Source organism: Hyla sarda, chromosome 2, assembly GCF_029499605.1.
Source record: "Hyla sarda isolate aHylSar1 chromosome 2, aHylSar1.hap1, whole genome shotgun sequence".
Taxonomy (NCBI): Eukaryota; Metazoa; Chordata; class Amphibia; order Anura; family Hylidae; genus Hyla; species Hyla sarda.
Genome location: NC_079190.1, coordinates 453,216,825 through 453,236,517, shown reverse-complemented (window position 1 = coordinate 453,236,517; position 19,693 = coordinate 453,216,825). Strand labels below are relative to the sequence as shown.

The window sequence follows — 19,693 nt, the reverse complement described above, 5'->3', positions numbered from 1 at the left end:
TACTACAAGGAAAACTTGTCTATTGTTTTAGAGAACCTATTTTTTCCAGTCTACAAAACACAGTTACAATACTGAATAAGGTTTTATTTTTTCTTATTATTATAATTTTCTAGCTTGCATTGTCTCACACATTAGTTTAGAACAATAATCGTGCTGCATATTTTCCTTTGATGATGAATCAGATTCAAATTCCGTTGAACCGTAATCTATAGTGCTGTAGAAACAGAACAAAATAATAATAAATGGTTCATTTGCTGAATAATTTTCAGAATTTAACCCAATTTGAAAGAGGATCATTGGATTTGCATAATTTTGTTTTGTTACTCATGGAAAGTTTGGTACATTCAAAAGGCAGAATTGAAAGGGCAAAAATTGGAACAAAATTTACTAAAACAATTGACAATATGTTGTAAAATAATGAAGGTTTCTTTTTTAACCATTTCAGGTTCAAAATTTAATCCAAGAAAAAAAAAATAATAATTATATTTGACATTTTAGGAACCTAGTGGGAAAATGTATCAACTGGTGAGCACCTGTAAAATTATGTGTGCAGTGTGTTTTTATCTTGCATGTTGAATTGTGTTAAAATTATCCTCAAATTTTGCACTAGTTGCATGTCATTAGCACTATTTTTTATTTGATTTTTTCAGGGGGTTTTACAGATGCACAGGTTGGTGTGCTGAATTTACCACTGCACAATTATTTGTGCAAATGTACATCAGTGACCAGCTAGTAAAAGAATGTACCGTATATACTCGAGTATAAGCAGAGTTTTTCAGCACGATTTTTCGTGCTGAAAACACCCCCCTCGGCTTATACTGAAGTGAACTCTCCAACCTCAGTGGTCTTCAACCTGTGGACCTCCAGATGTTTCAAAACTACAACTCCCAGCAAGCTCGGACAGCCATCGGCTGTCCGGGCATGCAGGGAGTTGTAGTTTTGAAACATCTGGAGGTCCGCAGGTTGAAGACCACTGCGGCCTTCATCATCATCCAGACCCCCCACCCCCTTTAGTTTTGTACTCACCTCCGCTCGGCGGGACGTTAGGGTGAGCTGGTCTGGGCCCATCTGTGCTGCAGGACCGTCCGGTGGGGTGGGATAGTCATTCCGGGCTTTCCATCTTCACCGGGGGGGCTCTTCTCCGCGCTTCAGGCCCGGCCTCGGAATAGTTACGTTGCCTTGACTAGGACGCACAGGGACGTTCATGAGCAACGTTCCTCTGCGTCGTCGTCAAGGCAACGTCTCTATTCCGGGCCCGAAGCGCGGAGAAGAGGGCCCCCCCCGGTGAAGATGGACAGCCCGGAAAGACTCTCTCCCCCCACCTGCAGCACAGATGATGATGATGTCGAAGGCCGCAGTGGTCTTCAACCTGCGGACCTCCAGATGTTTCAAAATTACAGCTCCCAGCAACCAGACATAGACAAGCGGTGATGATGAAGGGGGGGGTGGGCTGATGACAGGTGGTGATGATGAAGGGGGGGTGGAATGACGACAAGGGGATGATGACAGGTGGTGATGATGAAGGGGGGGGGTGTGGGATGATGACAAGGGAATGATGACAGGCGGTGATGATGAAGGAGGGTGTAGGATGATGACAGGCGGTGATGATGAAGGGGGGTGTGTGGGATGATGATAGGGTAATGATGACAGGCGGTGATGATGAAGGAGGGGATGATGACAGGGTAATTATGAAGGGGGGGGGATGATGACAGGCGGTGATGATGAAGGGGGGATGATGACAGGTGATGATGATGAGGGTGTTAATGACGGGGGTCTGGATGATGACAGGAGGGATGATTTATTTCCCACCCTAGGCTTATAGTCGAGTCAATAACTTTTCCTGGGTTTTTGGGGTGAAATTAGGGGCCTCGGCTTATACTCTAGTATATACGGTATGTGACTTTTCACGCCTTTTTTTTTTTAAAATCCAGGGGCTTCCTGTCATTTACACAAATTTATGAAGTGAACCAAAACACTTGTGCAGCATGCTTTGAATTACACATAATCTACGTTAATGACATATTTCACTTTTTAGGTTTTACATTCAGTGTCATTTTAGTGACAAAGACATCATTATTTCAGCCATTACATTAGTAGGATTAAGATGTCAAAAATAAAATCAAAAACGGTCTGATTTTGCCCAAAACAACCAGCCAGCTGTCGTCGTTCTCTCTTCAGCGGAATCTGCCCGGAAATGCATTGTAGTCTATGGAGAAGGCACATGTACAAATGGTCCTAGAGCTGACTGATCCATATGGTACATGCTGCACACAAAATGTCTGCCCAGGTTTTCTCTGGGTGGATATTATTGCCTGGTGTGAATGAGCCCTAAAAGTTTTTTCCAGCATTTTCCCTCTGGACATGCATAATTTTGAGCTTGCATCTAAAAACAGCATTTTTCATGCAAAAATTGAAAAAAGCTGATTTTTTTTTTTATGGCTGACACAAGAGTAATGTAAGCTAGCAGGTATTTAGAAATAGTGACCAGAGTACAGCTCCACTGGATCTGTTATCAATGTCTATCTGCCTGTTATTTACTTAGTAAGATGAAAAGCTCTGCAGCACAGAGTTTTAATGTAGAAGCCTTCACAAAGGAGTTGTACATGAGAATGTAACAGAATTGTGAGGTTCTTTCTGTGCACTGCAGGTACACATTAATAAAATTGAACAACATCTGAAGAAGATGGGGGAGGAAGAGTGGTGCTGTTGCCCATAGGAACCAATCAAATTGCTGCTAACTTTTTAGAGGCCCTTTTTAAACATGAAAAAGCGATCTAATTGGTTGCCATGGGCAGCTGCACCCCTCTTCCTCCACATATGTTTTGATAAATTTCCTCCGATGTCTAAAGAAACATCAGCATCGCTAGGTTCGGAAAAAAAAAGATACACCAGAAAAACCGTGAATAGAGGAGTAGATAAAATGAAAGGGGTTCTTTTATTCCATCCCTTTATGGCCAGGTTGCCGCAATAAAAAAAATAATAAACCCAGACTTACCTTTCCGCCACTCCCCCGCTGCAGTTGATATCGCTCTCTCATCCTCCTGCCCCGGTATTCTGCATGCTTCTAGGGCCCAAAACGTTAAACTGTACTCAGCTAATCATCGGCCACACATCGTCCTGCTTCGAATGGTTATTGGGATGAACAGCAGTGTAATGTATGGGGCCCGCACACCAGAAATAAGGTCAGGCCTGAGCCCAATACATAACACTGCCACTCAGAAAATCACCGGTTGATGCAGGACATTGCTGTGTCCAGTGAATAGCTGAGCCTCAGAAGCAAGCTGGGCCCGAGGACAAGGAAGCAATAGTTGCAGCATCAGGGGAGCAGTAGGAGTTAAGGTTTTTTTTTGCAGCAGACCGGGCATAGAAGGATAAGAAAAAAATATTCACTACAGTACCCCTTTAAAGCCAAGAGAAAATGGCAAATATGAAGTGCCATGCACCCAAATATTTCATTTGAAAACAAAGTTCATCTTTATATACTTACTGAAATCCCCAGCGAGGAAAACTGCTTCTGCACCTGGGGCCCATTCTTTGCAATAAATCCCACCATCTGGCTGGGTATGAATACCAAAGGACTGGTAGCTTCTAGAGAATTTTTCCAGGCCACCCTCACAATTTTCAATTTTCTTTAAAAGCTCTTCAAACAATGCATACCTTCAAAGAGATAAGTGATAATAAATTCATTAAATGTAAAAAAAAAAAAACTGCTTAAAATAAGAGGAAGGCACTTAGCACTTTTTATAAATGTGCATGTTTTCTCAAGAGGGAGAGGAGAGTGGACTGCTGAGAGACACCAAAAGGTAGTAGCTTATCTCCTTTATTTAAACCAAAAGGATTGGGCATGCTGAATTTAAACATATCGGACTCTTTTTTTCCCCTTAAAATCTAATAAAGGAACATCAGTCAAACACCTGATACACATGAAATGGTTGTCAACATTGGTAGGTTAAGCCAAAATTAGGCCACCTTTATGCAGCCCTATATTAAAGATACAACTCAATGTGTTCTATTCGCTATTTACAGCAAACTGTTCTCCTGTTTAGTCGTCGATCACACTGCGGACAATTTATCTGCAGAATTTCAATTGAATTATTTTCAATGTTATTCTGATGTTTTGCTCAAATTGTGGAATTGCCAAAGTGGAATTCTGACGGTTGAAAGTACGACCGCTCAAAGAATAAAAATGTTTACAGTGACCCCCCGACCTACGATGGCCCCGACATATGATCAAATCGACATACGATGGCCTCTCAGAGGCCATCGCATGTTGATGTCAGCATCAACATACGATGCTTTTTTATGTCGGGGCCACCGCATTAAGTGCTACCCGGCAGCGCAAAATGCTTAAGCTGCTGTTCCCCGTGTGGTGCGGTGAGTATTACTTACCCCTCCACGATGCTCCGGGGTGCCCTTTGGGTCCAGTGCTGGTCCTCCGGTGTCTTCTCGATCCTCTCCGGTGACGTCAATACGCTGTTGCGCACGCTGTTCAGTCATCCAATAGGAACGGCGTACGCAGCGGCATAATGACGTCGCTACGCAGGCCCAGTAAGGCCTTGCGAAAGACAGCGGAGGACCGGAGAAGACCAGGAAAGCCCAGCAGAGGACCGGGGTCACCATCGGGAGCGGCGAGACGCGGTCCGGAGCGGCAGGGACAGGCGAGTACAGCTTCCTATACTTTACATTGCACGGATCCCTCAACATACAATGGATTCGACAAACCATGGCTCATTTGGAACGAATTACCATCGTATGTTGAGGGACCACTGTATTCTTTGAGCGGAATTTAACTGGGACTGCATTGCAGACTATGGAGAAGGCAATATCCGCACACACGGTCCTAACGCCGAAGTATACAGTGGCGCCTACTGCGAGAGGACATTCAGTAAGCCAAATTCTGCTGCCTAAATGTCCGTAGTATGGATGAGGCCTAAATCTGTTATTCACTGTGAGATCTCCTTATGTCAGACAAACTATTAAGCTATGTTCAAACATTGCATTTTCAATCATATTTGTAGCCGGGAAAAATTCAGTCTTTGGAGAAAAAAAGTGGTAGAAATTGATTAGGGTGCATGCACACCACGTTTTCCCTCTGAGGGAACTGCACGCACCCGTATGCGGGAACCGGAGCTAATGTTTTCCTATGGACCCGTATCAGCCGACTGGAGTGAACCGCAGCCTTTGGTCGGCTCTGTTTTGGCCCGCATGCGGTTTCCCGACCGGACTGAAAACCGTAGTCGACAGCGTTTTTATTCACTCCGGTCGGCTGATACAGGTCCATAGGAAATCATTAGCTCCGGTTCCCGCATACGGGTGCGCGCGATTCCTCCGCCCCCCCTCCGCAGCCGTATGCGGGAACCGGAGGGTGAAAACGTGGTGTGCATGCACCCTTACAGTTATTTTGCATTGTTATGCATTTTTGTTTTCCATTTTACAGTTGGGTTTTTGTTGTTCCAGCCTTCAATTCTCTTTAACGGCCGCAAATAATGAGCATGCCCGATAATATAACGTCCCTTAGAAATTTTGACTTAATTAAACGTAAAAAAAAATATTTAAAAACATTATAATGTTTGTGGAAACATCCCCTTTTTTGAATTTTTGACATTCCCTGCTGCACTCACCGAGTGGAAGGGGGCTTGCAGCAGACAAGAGAGTTTTGCATGACGGTGACCTAGTCACATTCTGCCTTATAATAATGTAAGGACTCTGGAAAAGGATGGTTGCTAGGGTTACACTGCCTGACAATCCTGTAGTACCAGACAAGCTGTCAAGGAGAGGACCCGTAACAAGTCTGTCAAAATGACTTAGCAGTTCTGCTCCACATTGGCACTATGTTAATAGCAGAGAATAGGTAAGTGGATTGGCAGCAGCCACAGGCATTGATGCTGCATTTCAGCCTGAATTATAAATCGGATTTTTCTAAAAATAAGTTTAGCTTTTAAAAAACAAAAATCTCTTTAACCATTAAAAGATCTTAACACGCTGAATGTTACCTTGCTGCTTACTCCCAAGAACTTCATCAGCTGAGAATTTCCACTATTTAATGTATCCCTTTTCAGGTAACTTGGCAGAGCATCAACCAGGACATTCATGTGGGTGAAAATCAATCTGCACAAAATTACTTGTTCTCATGGTTTCTAATTTGGCTTTTGCAATTTTAGCAATAAGAGTTTTGCAATCAGAACAATCGATTTACGAGCAGCACAAGTTACAATGAGGTAATACACTTGCATCCTCTATAAGCATCAAATCTGCACAGCAAGAAAATAGTATTTATGGGGAAAAAAAAATCTGTTCTTTCAGACATTTCCTTGTAAACAAATTTATTATCATAGAACATGTACTCGCTGACATTTGCCCTGTTAAAAAGGTAAAAGGGAATAAAGTTATAAAGTCGATCAAATACATACATTGGTCCAGATTTATCAAACTGTGTGAGAGAAAAAGTGGAGTGATTTTCCCACAGCGACCAATCACAGCTCAGCTTTCACTTTACCAGAGCGCTTGTTAGCTGAGCTGTGATTGGTCGCTGTGGGAACATCACTCCACTTTTTTTCTCACACAGTTTGATAAATCTGGGCATAATCTTTATTTCCACTTCATCCATTATACAGTGAAACAAAGACTCCTGTTCACAAACTGTGCAAGTTTTTGATAAATGTTCTCAGCACAAAATGCCTTCTATACCTGAATTCTCACAAAGACAATGGCCGGCACTTATCATTGTAGGTGTAAGTGAAGCATTTTTCTACACTTTTTTTTTTTTGTGTGTGCTGTAATGTGTAGGAGCACCAAATTTATTAAATGGTCACAGAGCATTTGATACATTTTGTGCAGGTCACATTTTCTGAAATTTCTCTCTTCACATACACCAAAAAGCTAAGCCAAGTCTGGGCTTGTGTAGTTGTAGAGACTTTTCAGTGGCTTGGCGCCTTTTTTGTGCCTTTTCCCAAAAAGGTGCAGTTGATAAAACCCTTCCATATCATGTGTATTGCCAAAACCAGTGGATTGCAACTTAAAATCAGAAGAAATGTGTACACCAAAAGGAGCAAAAAAGGCGCACCTTTTCTAGACACAAAAAAACTGCCTAAAAGACAATGATAAATGTTGGCCACTGCCTTTCTATACCAAAGACCCCCTCTATAAAGCAGAGTGGAAAGTCACAAAATATCTGCCTTTCGTGTCAGTATGGCAAGCAGAAAACTTTATAAGTAACACACAACTGTGGCCACCTAATTCTGAAATTCAATGTGGAAAAGCAACCACTTTTGGTTAGCTATTAGCTGGAGAAAGGAAGCCTCAGGACCCATCAGATAAGAGATTGTCTCTCCCTCTAGGATCCTGAACTATCAGGCATGTATGGATAGATCTATAGATAGGGAAACTAATAGCCACACTAACCTGCTCTAGAGGAGAATAGTTTGAGTGATGCTGATTACAAAGGTCTTTACCTTTTATACATATGTGAATCCGTTCCTTGACCTTCCCCAGAAGACCAATCAAACACAGGAGTATGTTTTTATTAAACCTTAACCCCAAGATGATATTGGCATACATGCAAGTAATCAGGCCTCTGACATAAAAAAAATCTAAAATCAGTTATTACCCCATCAAGAGGTGTACTACCCATTCCTGGGACACATACTGGATAAGTAAGACTGAGCAATGGTAAACCATGTGTCTTTGCAAATTTAAGGTCAATAAAATTTGTAGCTGAATCAACAAAACCCTACCAGGTTAATCTTTACCACACTCATAGGAAGAAGTAGCTCGGTATGATGCTCAGGAAATAACTGTGCACCTAAGCAGCCTCCTGGATGACCAATTGAGTTTTCCAGATGCAGGCTTTTTAGGACATGACCTCAGTAAGTGAACGATTCACCACAGGAAAGACAGCTCTTTACTCCTGAACAGCATGGGTTCTTCCTCAGATGTAGGTGGCCAAGTGGGAAACGGAAAATAGCCAGGCAGAGACCAGTTGTTTGGACAAATGGACCTTTTTTTTTTTTGCTTACATTCAAATAAGTGTCTGTTCAGTCGTACGCTACATCATGGCTTGTTAAGTGTGTCAGGAGAGGGGTAAATAACCAACAGATCTTTTATAGTTTCAGCCAAATCCAACCTAAATTGACAGTGTAAGGCTGGGTCATTCTATTGAGACACCACACAACTTTCCGTAGTCTACACAATATTCTTTAGCTGGCCTGTGACCCTGTGAAAGAGCTACCAGCTGCAACACAGCAAAAGCAGCCCTATCGGGTTTGTCCTGCAAAAGTCCCAAAGCAGTAAACAAACTATTTTGGGATTATTTGGTAAAGTTATAACTATACAGACACTTTGTTCCTTAGGTCTCAATGAGTATGGTTTTAAGTGAAAGTAGAGCTTACAACTTTTATGAAAGGTGACAATGTTTGTTTATGTCCTCTAAAAAGTGGTCTTGGAGCTAGACCTGAGGTTCAATGGAAACCGTGGAAGGGGTAACTGGAACTTGGGACTATGGTATAAGTCTGCTTGGGTCTGCTTCCTTGTATCAATAAGATACATTATAACTATATCTCCTTATGCTAATGAGATACATTATAACTGCTAGATTAAAATAATTAATTGCATACATAATCCATAACAGCAGTACTCTTTTAAACAAATGTATGTATACAACCAACTTCAAAAGGAAAGCAACTTCAACCAGTCATGTGAGTGCAAATCATATTGGGGGAGATTTATCAAAAACCTGTGCAGAGGAAAACTTGCCCAGTTGCCCATAGCAACCAATCAGATTGCTTCTTTCATTTTTCACAGGCCTTCATAAAAATGAAAGCAGCAAGCTGATTGGTTGCTATGGGCAACTGGGCAAATTTTCCTCTGCACAGGTTTTGATAAATCTCCCCCATTGTCCTTCGAAAGAAGTCTTACGATAGATAAATAAGAATGAATGCTGCATGAAGAATCATCCTTTTTAGCCTGTATGTTACTTTTTTTTGGAAGATATACTCCTCATTCTTAATGCACCTACTCCCTACAAGGGTTTTCATCCTTCATCATCTATGATCACAATGATTTTGTCTGATCTTGCCTCATTCATCTTGAACAAGCCTACATTTCACCTTGTCTTTCTAGTATGTACTTGAGTCTTCTAGACCCATTCTTCAAGAGTGATTCATGCCTTTTGAAAAAAAATTTTGATAAAAATAATAAAGTGAGAGTCCCAAGAGATCAAAAGAAGTCAGCCGCAAGGTACAGAGAAATGGATAATGGTGCCTGCCTAGAAAGACTTCACCCAGAAGTCTAAGAAAGGCAGCATTCCATGTGGATAATCCTTTATTTACCCATACCAGACTATGTTACAGTATACACTTCATTAATTTTCCCATTCCTTCCTTCATTGCCTTACTCAATTAAAAAGCCTTGAAGTGTACCTGTCGTTCACATAAACTAATATATATATATATATATATATATATATATATATATATATATATATTTTATAATATAGGTAATACCATTATATTTATGTTTGTAATATAAATTGGTTAAAAAATGTGAATGGGACCCACCGGGTTTGAAGCGGGCTCAGCTTGTGAGCGCGCTTCAAACACAGGTAACAGGACCAGGGCATACATGTAAGCCCTTGGTCCTTAACGACGCAGGACGTAAATATACATCCTGGTGAGGTGATACTTTACGCACCAGCTCCTATATATAACCCCAAGCGCGGCAGGTCCTGGTTGCTGATATCAGCCAGGGACCCGCCGGTAATGGCCGACATCCACGATCGAGCGGATGTCTGCCATTAACCTATCAGATGCCGTGATCAATACAGATCACGGCATCTGCAGAAGTGTGGCACTTAATGTGAACGATTGGATCGCCTGCCGCGCTGCCGAGGAGATCCAATCATCTGTAATGACGAACAGAGGTCCCCTCACCTGCCCCTGTCCGTCTTCCGCCGTCTTCTACTCTGGTCTGAGATGGAGCTATGCATAGCACTGAACAGTATTAGCAATCAAATGATTGCTATAAATAGTCCCCTATGGGGACTATTAACCCCTTAACGACGAAGGACGTATATGTACGTCCTCCGCCAGCTCCCGCGATATGCCGCAGGGTCACGCGGTATCCCCACGGCATATCGGCTCGGTCCCGGCGGCTATCAATGGCCGGGACCCGCGGCTAATACAGGACATCACCGATCGCGGTGATGCCCTGTATTAACCCTTCAGATGCGGCGATCAAAGCTGACCGCCGCGTCTGAAGTGAAAGTGACCAGGCTGCTCAGTCGGGCTGTTCGGGACCGCCGTGGTGAAATTGCGGCGTCCCGAACAGCTTACAGGACACCGGGAGGGCCCTTACCTGCCTCCTCGGTGTCCGAATGACTGCTCCGTGCCTGAGATCCAGGCAGGAGCAGTCAAGCGCCGATAACACTGATCACAGGCATGTTAATACACGCCAGTGATCAGCATGACAGATCAGTGTGTGCAGTGTTATAGGTCCCTATGGGACCTATAACACTGCATAAAAAAAGTTTTAAAAAAAAATGTGTTAATAAAGGTCATTTAACCCCTTCCCTAATAAAAGTTTGAATCACCCCCCTTTTCCCATAAAAAAAATAAAACTGTGTAAATAAAACTAAACATATGTGGTATCGCCTCGTGCGTAAATGTTCGAACTATAAAATATATTGTTAATTAAACCGCACGGTCCATGGCGTACACGTAAAAAAAAATCCAAAAAAAAGTCCAAAAAAGCGTATTTTTGGTCACTTTTAATACCATTAAAAAATTAATAAAAAATTATCAAAAAGTCTGATCAAAACAAAAATGGTACCGATAAAAACTTCAGATCACGGCGCAAAAAATGAGTCCTCATACCGCCCTGTACATGGAAAAATAAAAAAGTTATAGGGGTCAGAAGAGGACATTTTTAAATGCATAAATTTTCCTGCATGTAGTTATGATTTTTTTCAGAAGTATGACAAAATGAAACCTATATAATTAGGGTATCATTTTAACCGTAGGGACCTACAGGATAATGATAAGGTGTAATTTTTACCGAAATATGCACTGTGTAGAAACTGAAGCCCCCAAAAGTTACAAAATGGTGTTTTTTCTTCGATTTTGTTGCACAATGATTTTTTTTTCCGTTTCGCCATGAATTTTTGGGTAAAATTACTACCATATATACTCGAGTATAAGCCGAGTTTTTCAGCACGATTTTTCGTGCTGAAAACACCCCCCTCGGCTTATACTCGAGTGAACTCCCCCACCCGCAGTGGTCTTCAACCTGCGGACTTCCAGAGGTTTCAAAACTACAACTCCCAGCAAGTCCGGGCAGCCATCGGCTGTCCGGGCTTGCTGGGAGTTGTAGTTTTGAAACCTCCGGAGGTCCGCAGGTTGAAGACCACTGCGGCCTTCAACATCATCCAGCCCCCTCTCACCCCCTTTAGTTCTGAGTACTCACCTCCGCTCGGCGCTGGTCCGGTCCTGCAGGGCTGTCCGGTGAGGAGGTGGTCCGGTGGGATAGTGGTTCCGGGCTGCTATCTTCACCGGAGAGGCCTCTTCTAAGCGCTTCGGGCCCGGCCTCAGAATAGTCACGTTGCCTTGACAACGACGCAGAGGTGCGTTCATTGCCAACGTACTTCTGCGTCGTTGTCAAGGCAACGCCTCTATTCCGGGCCGGAAGCGCGGAGAAGAGGCGCCCCCGGTGAAGATAGCAGCCCGGAACCACTATCCCACCGGACCACCTCCTCACCGGACAGCCCTGCAGGACCGGACCAGCGCCGAGCGGAGGTGAGTACTCAGAACTAAAGGGGGTGAGAGGGGGCTGGATGATGTTGAAGGCCGCAGTGGTCTTCAACCTGCGGACCTCCGGAGGTTTCAAAACTACAACTCCCAGCAAGCCCGGACAGCCGATGGCTGCCCAGGCTTGCTGGGAGTTGTAGTTTTGAAACCTCTGGAGGTCCACAGGTAGAAGACCACTGAGGGCGAATGATGAGAAGAGGATGATGAAGGGGGGTGGGGATGATGAAGGGGGGTGGGGATGATGACAAGAGGATGATGAAGGGGGGGGTGTGGGATGATTACAAGGGGATGATTACAAGGGGATGATGAAGGGGGGATGTGTGGGATGATAAGGGGATGATGAAGGGGGGATGTGTGGGATGATGACAAGGGGATGATGAAGGGGGGATGTGTGGGATGATAAGGGGATGATGAAGGGGGGATGTGTGGGATGATAAGGGGATGATGAAGGGGGGATGTGTGGGATGATAAGGGGATGATGAAGGGGGGATGTGTGGGATGATGACAAGGGGATGATGATGAGGATGTTAATGACGGGTCTGGATGATGACAGGGGGGGGGGATGAGGTATTTCCCACCCTAGGCTTATACTCGAGTCAATAACTTTTCCTGGGATTTTGGGTTAAAATTAGGGGTCTCGGCTTATACTCGGGTCGGCTTATACTCGAGTATATACGGTAATACCCCTGCAAAGTAGAATTGGTGATGCAAAAAATAAGCCATAATATGGATTTTTAGGTGGAAAATTGAAAGCGTTCTGATTTTTAAAAGGTAAGGAGGAAAAATACGAAAGTGCAAAAACTGAAAAACCCTGCGTCCTTAAGGGGTTGAAGTGTAAAAATAAAAGTTAAAAAAGTTAAAAATAAAAATATGAAAAATCCCCGTTTTAGTAATTTTTTTTTTTATAAACATATTTGGTATCTCCGTGTACATAATTATCAGAACTATTAAAATATAATGTTAATTATCCCATACGGTGAACGGTGTGAATGTAAAAAAAAAAAAAAAAAAAAAAAGGCCAAAATTGCTGCTTTTTAATAACATTTTATTCCCCAAAAAATTTATAAAAAATTTATTTAAAAAGTTTTATATATGCAAATGTGGTACAAAAACAACATTACAGAACACGGCGCAAAAAATGAGCCCTCATACCGCTGCTTATACGGAAAAATGAAAAAGTTATAGGTCAGAAAAATAGAGGGATTTTAAACGCACTAATTTGGTTAAAAAGTTAACGATTTTTTTTAAGCGGTATAATAATAGAATAGTATGTAATCATGGGTATCATTTTAATCGTATTGACCCACAGAATAAAGAAATCATGTCTATTTTACCGTAAAGTGTACAGCATGAAAACAAAACCTTCCAAGATTTGCCAAATTGCGATTTTCTTATCAATTTCCCCACACGAATAGTATTTTTTTGGTTGCGTCATACATTTTATGGTAAAATGAGTGATGTCACTACAAAGGACAACTGGTCGTGCAAAAAACAATCCTTAATACTAGTCTGTGGATGAAAATTTAAGAGAGTTATGATTTTCAGAAGGCAAGGAGGAAAAAACTAAAAACGTAAAAATAAAATTGTCTGAGTCCTTAAAGGAGTAGTCCGGCGCACACTTTTATTATTTTATCCCATCCGGGCTGTAAAATAAAAGAAAACAAACTTTCTCTTACCTGCCAACGAGCCCCTGGAGCTCCGGTACACTCCGGTACAGGTGTTCGGTCCCCGGGCTGTATTCTTCTTACTTCCTGTTAGCCCGGCACGTCAAACAGAGTTTCAGCCTATCACCGGCCACAGCGATGTCACGCCTCGGCTGATGATAGGCTGAAGCCCCGTTTGACGTGCCGGGCTAACAGGAAGTAAGAAGAATACAGTCCGGGGACCAAACACCTGTACCAGAGTGTACCGGACCTCCGGGGGCTCGTTGGCAGGCAAGAGAAAGTTTGTTATATTTTGCAGCCCGTACGGGATAAAATGAGAAAAGTGCACGCCGGACTACAACTTTAAGGCCCAAATGGGCTGAGTCCTTAAGGGGTTCAATACTGGGGTGCAAGGGTGTACCTGTACATCCTTCATCCCCAACAGGTTAACTTGCCCGATGCTTTTTCTCCACAGGGACACCAGCCACTGTCAGAAGAGTCTGCATGCTTACTTCCCTGCCCTCAGTAAAAAACTAAATGAACACACGACAGAGATCATGTGCATATAAAAGTTGAAAAAATTATTTTGGACCACCTCAGACACCTCAGACTGTGCATCTAAGTTGAAGTCAGTGATCATAGCTGTTCCTAAATAATGTGGAGACAAAAAAAAAAAAAAAAGCAGCTCATTCTGGTTTGGACATGATCTTCCTAAGCAGTATGGTCTTATGGCATTACAGTTGCAAACAAGTTGTATAAAGCCATGATAAGGCAGCAATAAAAGCCTATGGGTCCATACAAACATACAAGTTGTAAGTAGTCATAACACAGTACCAATAAAAGTCTATAGGTACAAACTGTACCTACACATGCCTCTAATTTCTTACAAAAAAAATTTATATAAATAAATAAAAACATGGTATGTTCCATCAGACACTGCATTTTTGAAGTATTGTCAAGGAGAACCAGTCATATTTCATGCTGCTCAAACTACAAGTCATCGGGCAGTCCTCAGCAGCTTCCCTCTGCCATAAAAGTCTTGATGGGTAGATCTCACCCAAATTAGGTACAGCAAGAGATTTACCAATCAAGGCCAGTGGTAGAGTCAGAAGACAAAAGAATACCCTTATGATTCATTATTCAGGCAGCATGAAAGTGTAAGGTTGCCTTTACCAAATTGTTTCTAGAGGTAAATATTCTTATATTGCTGTAAAAACAGTTCCCGGGTCGCCCATCACTCCCTGGTGACACCTCAACATACTGTATGAACCTAGTGCCAATGACCCTAGGTTGCATGAGACCTAGGAATAGACTAGCATTCAAATATTTTTAAGAAAATAAAAAAATATATTCAACATGTCATCTTATAAAGGCTGTAAAATCTGTAGCTAACAATAACAATGAAAGACAGTCCAGGCATAATAGAGTCTATCTGAGCAAAAATATACCCTCTGAGTGAATATATATTCCTTAGATAAAAGCTAACTTCACACTTCTGCAATATTTTCTCTTTCTTTCTTTCTTTCTCCCTCCCCCCCCCCCCCCCCCACCGATTTGTGGACAAAAATAAAAATACATCCTAATGGGGTTCAAGAGTGAATTAAATAAAAAAATAAAAAAACACCCTAATGTAAAGGAGGTTAGGATTGAATAAACAAAGCATCAAATAAAGCAGGCAAAGAGTACAAGCCTCAAATGATAGTTATTGAATTGTGTCTCCTACACAAAGGAATTACAAATAGTTTCTACCACATATACTGTAAAACAGATCTTAATTTGAGTGGGAAAAAGAGGAATATTAAGTGAGAAAATCAGACAAGGAGGGCTGTTAGCCCATGTTTCATATTACACAAGGGAAAATAAACTGAAAGGTCAGCAGCACAGTTACAGCATTGCCCTTTTCCAAGATAATCAGCAGAGCATGTAGCACAGACGTGGACGGGAACGTGACTGGAAATAAAGTGAATAAAGCGCCACACCAACAGGAAGGGTGGGAAGGAGGAAGGACTCCAAATACGGCTTTCTGATTTATTAATTTTTAACTACTTTCTGATATGTAATAAGATAAAGATTGGATCTTTAAAGTATAAAGAATAACATTTGGAACTGACTGCAAGCTGCTACAATTTTGCTGGTAATGCAGCGGTCCCTCAACGTACAATATTTATTGCTTCTGGGACCATGATTGTATGTTAAGTGCAAAGTTCTATAGAAAACATAACTAGCTGTCAACTCAAAGTAAGAAACCTGAAAAAGAATAAGGAACAGAAAAAATAAATATAATTTAGTTATTGAGAAAGCCAGCTGCTTAACTATTCAGTTTAATAGCAGTAAATTTGGGGGAGGTCTTATAGGACTTCTGTACATCTACTATGCATTTATGATACTTTTACACGTTTAGACCAGAGGTGTGGCCTTGTGTGAAAGGGGCGTGGCTTAAGATGCATCAAAAAAAGTGACCAAATTATGGTGCAAACTCCAGTGCACATTTAAGCCGACTAATAGTTGTTGAAACTTAAACTAAATCGTCTTCAAAGCAACAGATTTAGCAATCAGCCCGATACACTAAGAATTCTGGGGCATTTAAAGTCTGTTTATCTAAATTTGCACCGTTTAAAAATGAGATGGTTTAAATAAATCTGGGCCATTGTGTGACCATGGCCTAAGAATGGAAACTACAAACTCCAACAAGTCGAAAAGGTCTGCAGCTGTCAAGCTATGCTGGGACTTGTAGTTCATCAAAGGGGAAGAATGAATTGTATTGCATATCTGTGATGTGTTACACTGTTACAGTACTAATTTTAGACAGGGTCTGGGTACTACATGTTGTACTGCTGGGTCATTAACTGTGGAGTTACATTGCACTGCTGGAACACTAGCAGACTTAAGTGCTGCACTGCAGCCTCTAGTGACTGGGACTATCATCATTAGAAGGGGCGGGTGGCTCAACAGGATGTACATTATATGTGCATCAATGGGAGTAAGGTCCTAGGGAGGGGGGGGGGGGGGGTTGTCCTTGTTCAATTAGATAGTGACATGACATTTTTCTACAAAGTGGGTGCCTAGGAGCAACACTGTGCAGGAAAAAAAAAAAAAGAGTATAAAATTACTTGTTGATTCGTTCTCAAGCTAGAAGAGTTTGGACCATGTGGACGTCCATATGCCCTTTTATAACATTTTATAAAGGAACACCCTTTAATAGTACATATGTATTATTTAGCTTTCATGTTCATGTTTTTAGAATGCAGAACTAGTTTTTAGGTATTTTTTTTTTTTAACAACCATTTTTTGGGAGAATTTAGGCACAAAATGTCAAACCTAAAAACTTTAAAGGAGTACTCCGGTGGAAAATTACTTCTATTAAAAAATCCTAATCCTTCCAGTACTTATTAGCTGCTGAATACTACAGAGGAAATGGTTTTCTTTTTGGAACACAGTGCTCTCTGCTGACATCATGACCACAGTGCTCTCTGCTGACATCTCTGTCTATTTTAAAGGAGTAGTCAAGTGGTGAACTACTGGTGAACAACTTATCCCCTATCCTAAGGATAGGGGATAAGTTGCAGATTGCGGGGGGTCCGATCGCTGGGGCCCCCTGCGATCTCCTGTACAGGGTCCCAGCGATCGGACCCCCCGCGATCTGCAACTTATCCCCTATCCACGAAGTGGTGGCCTACATGCCCCCTCAATACAACTCTATGGCAGAGCCGGAGCGCTGCCTTTGGCAATCTCCGGCTCTGCCATAGCGATGTATTGAGGAGGCGTGTCGGCCGCCGCTTCGTGCGGTGGTCGACATCAGCTATCTGGCCGGAGAGCCTGGCCCCCGTACAGAGAGATCTTGGAGGGCCCCAGCAGTCGGACCCCCCACGATCTCAAATTTATCCCCTATCCTTATGATAGAGGATAGGTTTTTCACCACTGGACTACCCCTTTAAGAACTGTCCAGGGTAGGAGAAAATCCTCATAGAAAACATATGCTGCTCTGGACAGTTCCTAAAATGGACAGATATGTTAGCAGAGAGCACTGTGTCCCAAAAAGAAAATAATTTCCTCTGTAGTATTCACCAGCTAATAAGTACAGGAAGGATTAAGCTTTTTAATAGAAGTAATTTACAAATTTGTTTAACTTTCTGGCACCAGTTGATTTAAAAAATAAAAAAGTTTTCCACCGGAGTACCCCTTTAAAATGAAAACTGTCAGCATGTTCCCCCCGCACTAACAAGCGGTACTGGTTGGTAGTGCGGGGGACGCTGATCAGTTTGATGCATAACATGCCTGGATCTGCCGCGCCGTTCGTCCGTTATTTTCTTTCTTATTGATATGCAAATTAGCTGCTAACTGGCATGGGTGGGGTTACTGCCTTCATCTGGCACTGTGATGTAACCGTCGCCCGGCTCGCAGCACCACCCGGCTTATGAATATTCATGTTCTCCCTCATCATCTCCCTCTCCTCCCCGCAGATTTCAGGACTCTACTATGCATGTGCTGGCTTCCTGTCTACACCCACTGGTTAGTGCGGGGGGAGCAAGCTGATGGATTTCCTGTAAAGTGTATATAGAGGGGGACTGTGTGGAATGAACCCATATAGGTATAGGATCACAGAAAATCCACAGGTCTAAACCTGTAAAAACCCTCTAATGCAAATAGAATTTGGCTAAGCAGCAATGTGTCAGAACTATTCATTGCAAATGCATTGGTGACCTCATAATGTCATTTCCAGTCAAATTATATATTTTTTTTAATTAATTTTGTTTGTAATCCAATTCTAAAAGCTGCGAGCATCATTCTATTTACAAGGCAGACAGCAAGGTCACATATAAATGGAATGTGTCTGGTCATCCATTCAGACAAGGGTCAACGGCAATTAAGGGAGGGGGGAGGCTAAGACAATATTTTTAGAACATTTACAGTGCTGCTTTGTCATCTCAAAGTCTTATAAGGAGAAAGCTATGTAGTAGCCAGGATCATGACCTTTGTCTGAATCTAAAGGATATTTGATGGACTTGAAAATGAATGAGCTCTGGAACTACAGCCCTAAACATTAGCAGTCCATTAAAATCAATAACAGAACAATGTAATCCAAGCATCCAATGAATTACATCAAACAGCAATATATTACGAGTTTACATTCTATACTACACAGACATGCCTGACTTAAAAGCCACATAACTAATGACCTTTACTTCTCTTCTATGAGTAGTCTAAAAAAAAAAATCTTAGCCTTTACTTTGGAACACTTGTCACTGATATGTTAGGAAAGAATGCCAGCAGGGAGGCCACTGACTAAGGCCCTGTTCACATCTGTGTTGTTGTTTGTGTGGTTCTGCTCTTTCATAGAAGTCAGAACTTATACATAGTGAAGACCAACAGACCCTAATTTTTTTTTTACTTTTTAATTTTTTTGGGGGGGGAACATATTTTAATGGATTTTTGTCTTACAAAAACAAATGAAAATAAAATAAAGTATACTGCTAGGCGCAACACCCCGACAGATGAGTAAGTAATGCCGCAGACTTTTTTTTACTTTACCAGGGATCACCAGGTTTCCATCCTAGTTTCTGGTATTTTATCAGACAAAATAACACTGAATTATTATTTTTTTAAATATTAAAGCAGACCCATCAGCAGGAAAACCGAGGTGTAAGTAAGCACATAACTAGATAGAACTAGAAAATCAGGATACTGGGCTTACCTTTTTATCTCCATAAACTATTCCAGGGCTGAGTCTTTTTTTTTTTTTTAACTATGCAAATGGGGCTCCAAAGCCCAGGGGCTGTTCTTCAGCCCAGGTAAGTGCACCCTATGATGGCTGTCAGTCAAAGGGGTAGCCTTTTTTTTTTTTCTTCAATAAAACAAGAACATGTACATTGGTGCTTGAAAGTTTGTGAGCCCTTTAAATTTTGCATAAAATTGACCTAAAACTATGTACAATTATTTTTTATTATTATGATTGACTAGGGATACGAATTCCTTCAGGTTTACAATCTTAGTACGAGTTGAATTATCTTTCACTACATAGGAAGACTTTGATGGATTTAGAGGCCTATCAAAATAAATATATGTCCTGAATATTTTGCCTAGATTTCTTTGTGTGTTTCAGACAATTCCAATGGTTAGTCCAAAAAAGTCTTTGCAACAGCTCCTTTATTTATATGGAAAAATGGTAAAAGTAGACTTAAAGGGGTACTCCGCCCCTAGACATCTTATCCCCTATCCAAAGAATAGGGGATAAGATGTCAGATTGCCGCGGTC

The 19,693-nt window shown here is 41.8% G+C and overlaps 1 protein-coding gene across 1 annotated transcript in view; it reads right to left on the bottom strand.

Moving 5' to 3' along the window:
- Positions 1-19,693, bottom strand: part of GBE1 (1,4-alpha-glucan branching enzyme 1) — a 264,980-nt gene that overhangs the window by 191,465 nt on the left and 53,822 nt on the right. The window contains exon 3 of the mRNA XM_056559362.1: positions 3,488-3,657. Within this exon, the coding sequence (XP_056415337.1) occupies positions 3,488-3,657 (170 nt within the window). The remainder of the gene's footprint in view (positions 1-3,487; positions 3,658-19,693) is intronic.